We start from the raw sequence: 10926 nt of genomic DNA on the forward strand, positions 1-10926 counted from the left end.
CAAGTCATGCACAACCGAAGCAAACGAAAATACTCTTGCTAATCCCACCGATACAAATCTCACGAGACAGGATGATTCTGTAAATCGAACAAATTCTTCCCAACCCACTTTTCAACACTTGTCAATTCCAAATGACCTCGAGATTCTGAACAATTTACACAAGGATCAACATGTGAACAGTTGTTCACCCATGGTTTTTCAGGCAAACCATTATATACACAACGTTGACGGCCATTCTGTGAAGCGATCATGGCACAATGAGGTTGCAGAAATGGAACAAACGGTAAAACATCACACTGAACATCCAAAAAACTTTTCTTTCGGTCAGCTGATTGACATGATTTCAACACCTGCTACATTGAAGCACTTATTACGCATGGTCCCGGACATCATGAATGGGTCAGCAACTTCGCATATCAGACGCCAAAAATTTCTAGACAACTTCCAAAACTTAGTCAATTTCAACAGACCTTCAGAAAACTTCAGAAAACACCTGCATTCAACATTTTCCACGGGCACTACGGTAGATCAACGCGGACTGGACCCAATGTTCGGGAAACCTTTGAATACGATAGATACCCGGATAAAGTCACCTTTGAATAGTGGCGCTCAGGTGATCAACGATCTTAATAATGCCCAAAATCGTCTGAATTTCGAGTTTGATCCCAAGCTGTGGTGTGATACGCACTTTCCTAGCAACTTTTACGATGCTGATGGCTACGTCAGCGGGTATTATGAACAGCTGAACCAAGTGAAAAAGTACTGCAGTAAGTTATCCTGACTGTACTCTAACTGGTGTTCAAACAGCAGTAGAACTACTCACCATAACATGATTAAGTGATACCTGAATACGCTTCATTCGATTCCAGCAGGGTGCATATGACTGCTAATCATCTTAAGTTCCTCCTCATTCTGATGAGCCATTGCGTATCAGGATTTTTTAATTTCGAATCTACGAAACTGGTCAGGTGTCTGTGGGTAAGTAAGTGAGCATCAAGTTGTTGATAGCTGGATAGTTTGCGTGCAAACACATTCTATAACACAACTCCTAATCCGCCGCAGATTTCTTGTAATAAACTTCAAAGTGACAAAAATTTCATTTGTGATTTAACAAAAAAGTGCTTGTTTACCTCCTGACAAGGGTGTTATTCACTGATCCCAATCGGTACTAGCCTGGTGCCGCATTGGAACGGGCACACGTGAAGTGGTTTCATCGGTGGCGTGTTCAAGTAACAAATGGCAAATTTTTGGTCAATATTACTAATTAAGGTCTTGATGTGGGCCACGAATATCGCATAACATGTATCATGTGGGCCACAGTTATTTTTGGTTTCTGAAGAAATGTTATTCTTTACAGAGTTGCTGCGATGACCAGCTGATTCATCAAAAACAAATTCGGCACGATGATGAATAAATTTTCAGGGTGTATCCCTGGACACAGATTAAGGGAATAAAGATGCAGTGTGAAACGGCGATGCAAATCAAAATACAGGTTACGTGCATTCAGGTTGTGAATATTCCAAGGTTGCAAAAACCCCTAAGTATTGAGTTGAGCTTCATCCGTGTCTACAGAGTGCTTTGCATGTTCCCGCAATTCGAGCCACTGGGGATTACCAGTAATTTTTAACTACACATCCAAAAGGCATACATTTATTCAATAAGATACTTTTTATTTAAAGTGCGCAGTTGTAAGTTTTTTTTAAAAAATTCAATGACTTTCTTTGTAATCATCACCAAAGTTACAGTTGCCATTTTTTCCGGTGCATAATGTGGGGAAATTCAACTTTCGGTCGGGGAAAATAAGATGAAAGTATGCTAACATCTGAATGCCTTGGTTCATGCATAGCAATCAAGTGACTCATGGTTTCATAAAGAGAAAAACCCATTTGTGCCGTGATATATATCTTTAGATATTGTTAGATCATATGACTGGACACTAGCGCATTGAGAAGGAGACAATTTTTATAGTGGATAGACTGAAAGTTACATCCTCGGATGCATGAGAGGGGGGCGTGAAAACAAATTTTTCACATGAATGAATCAAACATTTACTAGAAAGATCTCTATTTTACAAAGGAAGGGGGCGTTCCAGTGTATAATTTACTGGTGACAAGGATTAAGCTTGCGCTCTCCCCGGCGACATTTCATACTGTTTCGACGTCCAGCTAGAACACTTTTAGGTGTATGACCTGCAAATCAGACAGTTATTTATCCACCGGACAGCCGCATTAGGTCACACTGTTGGTTATCTGTCTGTCCGATCTCGACTTGGAATGAAAATAAGCGCGTTAAACGAACCACCCTGGATGCATCAGTGGCCATAATACTGTGAAACGTGATGAAGCCATTTGGCACACGCCTCCGTTTCCCCTGTGACACGTTGAAGGGGGATTAGGACATGCAGTGCCACCATCCACGATCCACCAAACAAGGTGAGATGAGCTCGATCTTGAATTTTAGGCCGTTCAGCATGTTTGGTGCTTCGTCATTCACATTACACTGAGTGGTACTGCGCACTTATTGACTTTTTTGCATCGTAGTCTGCAAGCAGACAAGATATATGTGAAACCGGTGCTAAAACCCTGCCTACATTTTTAATCAATTAGACCTGCCTGCAGAGATTTTACTCAGAGACCAGTTTGGTACCATACGATATGGTCCTTGTATACCAGTGGCCATTGTAATGCAACATCACGAGGCCTATTTTTGTCGACGCGGAAACTAACCTTCTTAAAGACATAGTGCATGTCCGAAAAGACATTAGCAGTTTTCCCCGCCTAGCTGAAAAGGCTGTCATGATGTTACTTGGCATTGATAAACTTGCAGCAATATCTATTTGTACAGAGCTTACCCTTCTGTTGGGGTTTGTTGAGCTATTCTCTATGAGTAGTCCTTGTTCACAAAGTCCAGCATAGTGCATCCTTACTTTCGTTTAGTGTGGATAAATGTACATGGAGAAATCACTGGTGCAACGGTTTATTTAGCTGACTTGTACAGAGACTATGATTACACCGGAGCTGCCGACTCTATCGACTTTGCGAGATTCGAGCAAAACCTTCATTGTTCTATTTCTGAAGGCACGCGCCATCCACCGAGTGAGATATGCTGATAGCACTAAACAATTTACTGGAGTAAAAAAGAACAGAATACGCACTCTGATGAGTCAAAAGACGGCGTGACCGAGATGCTCCAACCAGGAGTTACACTGATTATTTATGCACCTTAAAACACTTTGCAGTCGTGAAAATTTCTCTTGTGGCACCAAACTTAACCTAGTACGCATAATCATCAACTTTTAAAAAAAGTGAACATGAATTTATGGGAAACCAGTTTGAAGAATCCTTTGTGGCAATGTTGAACAAAGATAGTTTGTATCAAGGTTCGGTTGATAAATTACTCCAATCTCGCTGCGGAATTCTCTAAGCCCCTATCAAGCACATAGATGAAACAGATGATGGCAGCCAAGTTTTGTGTTCAAAAAAATAATTTTCTGAGTCCCATATCTCTGACTTTTCCCCAGTGCCAAGATCTGGGCCAGCTTTACGATTTCTAATAATATAGGTTTACCAAACTTCATGACTGATTAAACTGTTATGATCTAATCCTACTTACTGAAAGATAGTTTATAAGACTGGGAACGCCGTTAGCTTTCACGTGTCAATTCTCCGTTCGTCCAGTGGAACGTAGAGATCGCTCTAACCGGACACTGGCTTATGTACTGGCTTTCGCCATTGATAATGACGGTAAAACATCTGTCAAATCGGCTATAAAAATGTCTGTAATCACCCGCGTATCCCGTGTGGGCATGGTCGTTTCCAGATATAGATGAAACATATTTAGTTTTGCTACTTACAATGTTCTATCCGTATAGACTGTGCTACCACGCTAGGAACTGAGAGGCCTGAGGGCCAAATATTATGGAGACTTCAGACATCAATTCAGGGAGACATGACTCCATGTTGTTTATGGTTCATTGGTGAAACTAATTCATAGGAATTTCATGCAAAATCAGTGCATTCTCATTGGCGTAATCTCTCTGAATTTGGCTCCCTTTAACCGTTCTTTTGAGTAGTTAGTGCAATAGATGATACGGGGCTTTATCATTCCGACAATAAAAGAAATTTTGCAATAAATTCATGTTTCAAGCCACCAACTTCAAGGATATTTGACCGCATTAATCGCGTGGTCAAAAACCGGTGCATCCACCCCTCTTAAACCCCGTTGCAAGAACTTTACTATAGGACTCATAGTGAACTGCACATTTTAGCATGCAGTTCCAAGTAAAATCCTCTCTATAAAAGCGTGGCACAAGCAATTACCATCTAATTTGGGGAGGTTTGATCTCAAATCTACCTTTAAACCGGTTTTGAGGAGGCACTCTTCGTTATACTCAAAAAAACGCTCCAGTATTCTGATGGCTCAACCGCCGAAAATCTAATTCCAGGTGAATTGAGTTTAATTTTGTCAGTCTAGAACCATTATTATGCCGCCTAACAATGTGGGGTGTGAAGGTTGATTGATATGGCAGCCTCAATGATTTGAGGAACATTATACCATAGGTACTATTCTTCAAGTATTTAAGTAATCTGAAGACAACCAAACAGATAGCTTCCAGGAGTAAGAGGTATAATGCAGTGCTCCGTTTTAAAAACCATGGAAATAATCGTCTATGCTTCTTTTATTGGGATATCGGAAGCAGTATCCATCTAGCCTCCAATGAGCATTCACCGTTCATACCTTATTGTAAGGAAACTATATTTGGTTGCTAGTGTGAAGAGATTCAGCAATTTCTAATGGGGATCCTCTCGTTAAAGTCGTGCCAATCTATGCTGAAGGCAGAGATACCCTGTACAGCTTTAACATCCTTATTGGAAGTCATCGGCAGTGTGCATCTCGCTGCTAGTGACCGAGCCGCTAGGTGATCAGATCACTGGCAGTGTAGTTCTGGGTTTGAGGCTCCCTGTAGTTTCGTGAGATACGCACTGCTGATGATTCACAGTGGAGAGGGAACAGCTGTAGAGGGAGAGGAGATCAACTTCACTTTTAGAAGTTTTTACATCAAGTGGGCTCAAGTACGGAAGGCAGCGTAAAGAAAATGGAAAAAGACGTGTAGAAACCGAGCTGTTAAAGTAAAATGACGTTCGGTATCCTCATAACAGTAAGAATAAAATCGACTACCTTAGTATAGTAACCCCCACAAATGACCATTTTGACCAAATCCCAAATGTGTCTAATAGGGATGACCACCTTCGCTATCAATCATCATCAACGTTTTGTCTGAGTATTGTACGATAGTCTCCAATGATATACAACTACATCGAGCCGTAATCTTGAGTTTGTATAACCAGCGGCATTTCAACTGGCCTTTCAATCCCGGAAGGGCTACAGGGCTTACTTTCCGTAATTTAGTTTGTGTTAATCCAACAGTGGCTTAGGTTGACGTCACATGAATACAGTGATTTAAGGTTGAACGAATTTTCGAGGGACGATAAAAAACTCTCAGCGCTTGTTTGTAGAAATGATTATCGGAAGTCTTCGGAGTTACCAAATCGCGCTCAGAGTAAGTAGGTGTAATCTTCCTATAAATTTACTTGCATTTTAAAATTAAGCTGCAAAGGTTCTGGATTGAGTGATATTGCATTCAAACGAAAGCGTCAAGTACTGTTACACCGTTTTTGTCCCAATAATTTATAGATCATGTATTCGGGTGTGTTCTTTCACTGCTGGGGAATTTGCCAGGATGAAGTACTGCTGAAGCAGCTGTATTCATGTATTGACGAAGACTGATATACTGCCACAGAGGACAAAAATACGATTATCTGATGAAAGAAGAGTCTTTTTGAATAGTCTGGCCAAATTTCGGCCCATCTGAAAGGAGGCAGTTTTTGTTCACCAAACAGAAAAACGGGATAAGTTTATCAATGGTAATGAGATAACAACCATTGAAAAAAGAGGAATGACGTTAGCGGATTACATTCATAGCGTCTATGAGAAATGGCGTGTTTGGATTTCAGGAAAGTTACACAAGATAACTGAAATTCAGGTGAGGATAATGTTACCTGAACCAGATGGGAAATTCAGGAAGACCTTCCCGAAGCAGAGCAAACAAATTCAAAGAAGAAAAAGGAGCGGCCTAAACCGAAATTTTAGGCGTATCTGCGTAGGGAAGTTTTTCGGTGTCAGAGACAATTAAGAAATGGACCACTCCAGTTACACTAGTCTGTGGTCATTCTGTGGTGATCGCCGTACTTGGCAACGTGAATATTCATGGTGAGGTGCCAATGAGTCACGATTGGCATATTTCTCGGAAACCATGCACAGTATGTTAAGAAGTCAAATGATTATTAAATTTATTCGACTCGTCTGGAAAAACAATATTTGCGATGGGTTTCGGTACAATGCATCCGAAGATTAATTGCAGTCGAAACCATGGAGTGATGTTTAACCAACTAATCGGTAATTAGAGCACTAGATCACAATTCAAGTTCAGTCACGAATGATTAAAAGTCCTTTTGTAAGCCCACTGTTAATAAATCTAATCCAGTTTTTTGAAGTCACGTATGAATTGTTACCCAGTACTGTTTATGGCAAAGGGCGACAGGGTCACATTTGTACGCTCTTCATGAGCTCCGGTACAACCAGTCACCCACCAGGTTCACCTGTTTTCGCCAGGTTGATGCCATTCCGTTCTAAGTCAAAAAGGGCGTGTGCGGGCGCTTAAATGTATCAGGCTAGCATGCGACTGGTTACGCCGCACGCCGAAGGCATGCACTTTGAAGGGGATATCTGAGGCAAACCATGGCAAGAAACAGAGTGAAAGAGCCGAAAAATAACCGGCCAAATTAACGCTGCAAACGGCAGCGGCTTCAGTTCTCCTTGTCGGGCTACAGATAAGTCCATTTGATTTTTTCTCAGATAATCACCTGTTGTCTAACGGATTTACTCCTCATGAATTTCCATTGTGGGAGGATATCTTAAGATTGCTTTGCATGTGAGATCATACAAACACATCCATATGATTAGTAGTTACTCACCTATAAAAGACCCCTAAAGCACCCAAAGGAATTCTATGAGCGCCGATCCACCAAGAATTGTCCTAAATACGGCAAGCGGTTATACGTTTTACTTTTGTGATCTCTGCACAGTAGAAAACAATAGGGCGACTCAAACTCAAAAAGATCATTTTCATAAAGTACGTTATAATCAAAAGCAATAAAATTTCGTGCTTCTCCCTCTACATAAAGACGCAGTAAATTTATTTCATGTGACACTCAGAGTACAGGGCTTTCATCAGTTTACAAAAAGCCAACGCACATGAAGAAAACAGATAAAAAAGCTGGTGAAAAATAGTTCGCTGTAATCAACATCCATCTGATTGTCAACCGCCAACTAGATTCTAATACCCGTTAACAAAACGTTTGCACAGGGGATGTACAAGGAATGTATCACTAATATTACTTTATTCTCTTCGGAAGGAAATGATTCCTCAACATATGACAATTGGGTGAAAACCTGAATCAACAACAAAAACCGCTGGGTGTTATACTACAGTATTCTTATTTCTTTTTATCACTTATCTTTTTCGTACACTGTTTACCATAATTGACACAACGGAACAGCATGAAAATACAGGAGGATGATCGAGTAATGCTAGCACATAGAATCCCAAATGGGTCAGCCAGAATGACCGGTACGGAGGCTGCAATTTGTAGAGAATGTTGAATTCTAGCATTTGTTCGCAAAATGTAAGGAACTCTTCAGACGCTTTGTTTCTCTTATATTGTCAGGAACTGGTAGGTATGCTGGAAAGTTTCATTGGAGCTGTATGGATGTCGAGAATGATGACTTGTCTAATGAGTGGAACTGAGAGATTTTGAGGGGTCACGGTAAAGACACCAAATAGGTGAATATGTTACCGCTTCATGGTCCTTTTCAAGCTGCGTGCATAACATCAGTTATGGCGAAACCAAGCCACGCGCGCTATATTGGCATGAAAGGAATGTTTAATAAGAAAATACCAGAATCAAGCAAGGTTCTCAAGGATGAATGAAATCTGATCCCGCTCTCCTAACATTAAAAGCTTTGATTTATTAATTTTAGTTAGTAGAAAGTCAGTTGCAAAATGATTGTAAAATATGCAGTGCGAATAGCCGCTCTAAAGATCCTGTCATTTCCACATTAATGACAAACGAATATGTTCTCTGGTGGTTTAAGATTGGTGAAGCTCTTTTCCAGCCCATATACAAGTTCACTCCCAATCAACTCATGCATGGGATAATGCACATCCTCTTGTATCACATTTTCTGTCGGGTTCAACGCTCATTCGTGAATTTCACTGGTTTCAGAGCAAAACCCAAATGAGTCCGTCATTCACGACATCATCAGGTTATGTATAGCAGTGACGCGGGGAGTTCATTTTCACGTGACGCATCGCAGAGAGGCGCAAGTGACATAGCTGTTGACAAAGCTGCGCTCATTCTATAACTAATATCAAATCAGGCTAACTAGTTAAATAAACTTCTTCGAACTATTAATACGTCCCGTTACTAGGTGAAATAATACGAAGTCGTTATTCCGCCCGCGTCCATCCTCAATATTTGGAGCCAACCATAAATTTAACGCAACAGGCCAAACTACAAGAAATTCTCGATTTAAGGTTTCGACTTGCTAATCTGGATTTGTTTGTCATTGATAGTCTTACTAGTAGTAGTATGGTCAGTGACAGAAGCTAATAACATAAATCATTAACTATCTACCAACACACACTCCCCCTCCCCGGTAGTCAACTCTGCTCACACTCCGTTCTCCAAACCTCCATCCAACAAACATTAGAAGCTTAAAGAGAAAGCACAAGCGTTTGATTTTTGCTCAGTGGTCACATTAATAGTGAATAATGTCCCGGGGCGAGTATGTGTTGTTCGCTTTCTCAGATGTGTTTAGGATAAGCGATCCCACGAATGGTGGTTTATGACTCGTTGACACGCAATAGCTGGACGAATGTGCGGAAACAAATCCATGGATGGACGGGCGGATGAAAATAGGGACAGATGGACAATGTAGGAATGAGTCCAGTTTTAATACACCCCCCCTGCAGAGCGAAATTGCGAGTAAAACGTATTTGGTTTCCAGTCTTATCCTACCTTTCCAACTGCTTGTCTGACCATTAGCTTAACCTAATATTGTCACACAAGCCAGTTTATGAAGGTTGTGATACTGACAGCGTCCGTCCTCTGCACACGTCTATGCAACCGTATGCGGCAACAAAGTTTCACAAAATACCCGGGTCTTTCCGTTTTTACTCAAATGGGTGTATGTTTGTCCACCCTACCCTCCTTGAAATTCTCACGCCGACTGTCCTGTTCAATCTCCTTCGAGTAGCGAACTACATACACAGACGGACGCATAGATTCACATAGGGCACGGAATCATGCAAGCAATCAAAGTCCGCGCCAGCAGCACTACTTGTTGTTCGCCTGTAACCGATAATACTTGTCTGATAACGAAAAAATAAATTTTAATCACTGACTGGACCTGAAGAGTATGGGTTGCGCGGAAAACTGCGTTGGGAAGCTACTAGTTAGAATGAGTATGTGAATAGCTGGTGGCGAATTAGTCCCACGTCCCGATATCGTTAGCATTAAGGTGTTTTTTTTTACATGAGAAAGCGAGAGGAAGCGGTCACTGAAAGGTCATTATCAAACTGGACTGTCACGCACGCAAGCCTTTGAAGTTGGGTTGTATGAGTTTTGGACATGTGATGTTGACCACAATTCAAGTCACGGCGTTCCACTCCTTGGTAATTATCTCCAACTTTATTCCTCGTATATGCAAGTATTCTCTGGCAATACAAAAGTGTGTATGAAACCACTTCAAAGGCTCATCCAGCCAAGTAATGGGAAATCAAATTCTGCACTTACTCTCCGTGTCAATAAATGGAAAAGTGATATCAAATGCGAAAGTTCTGGTCTGAAATCCGGATCCAACAGCTTTATAAAGAGTCGACAAAATAAGCTGTACAGCTGTCTGATTTAAGTAAAAACTAATGCACCAAAATACACTCATTTGAATACCAAATTCGTTTTGATTTGAGACCCACCTTAATCCAGCTAGATCTATCGTTTATCATGTTTTAGCGCGGTTTTAGATCGAGTCCACCTTTCCGCACGAAAGGTGTTATCGTTCTAAAAGTTGAGGTTGATTAGTCCGGGAACGAATTGGCTGTATCAAGCCGACCTGATGTAGTAAGTAGAATATAGTTTATAGTATACATATATAATATAGAAAAGAACGATGAACTGTAGAGAAAATACATATAGCTTCTGCACAAACTCACAAACTCAGAACTTAGGTTACACCTAAACGGCATATAAGCACTCCCCTTAGTTTTTCATGATGAACTTTCTACTCATGTTTGATTTTGATTGATTCCCTTCCAGTGTTTTGTAGCATAATTTTGTTTCGAAGTGTGATGTATGTAAAAAAAAAACTAGGCTTACCCCATGTGCTTTTCTAACAAGGCATTTTGGTCTTAACAGATTTTATCTCTTTCTCTATATATAGTGTAACATACAATTTCGGAATATTTGACACAGCGCATCATGGAAGTGTACTGACTAGAAGCGTGGGAATCATGAAAGACTGTTTACATTGATTCTGTCTGCAAAGTCACATTAATTCCTTGTCTGTCTGATTCTTGCTCGAGGGATTATGACGTGAAAGCCACCGTATGTTTGCACTATGAAGCCCAATTATGGTTAGCTGTCTCGAATTGAAATGCTGATAACAACAAAATTGAGTCTCATTGAAGGTGTAAATTCCATACTCGTGAGCTGCATGGTCTATGGAATTCACAGAAACAAAGCATTAGTGTCAAACACCGAAATCCTGCTGCCTATGATGATGATGATGTTGTTGATGATGATGATG

General features: G+C 40.7%; 1 protein-coding gene across 1 annotated transcript in view; it reads left to right on the forward strand.

Annotated features, from left to right (window-relative positions):
* Positions 1–271: 271 nt before the first annotated feature.
* T265_10172 (hypothetical protein) overlaps positions 272–10926 on the forward strand; it is a gene marked incomplete at both ends in the record, with an annotated part of 12695 nt that continues 2040 nt past the window's right edge. The window contains one exon of the mRNA XM_009176465.1: positions 272–771. Coding sequence (XP_009174729.1) covers positions 272–771 — 500 coding nt within the window. The remainder of the gene's footprint in view (positions 772–10926) is intronic.

Source organism: Opisthorchis viverrini (genome assembly GCF_000715545.1).
Source record: "Opisthorchis viverrini unplaced genomic scaffold opera_v5_339, whole genome shotgun sequence".
NCBI lineage: Eukaryota > Metazoa > Platyhelminthes > Trematoda > Opisthorchiida > Opisthorchiidae > Opisthorchis > Opisthorchis viverrini.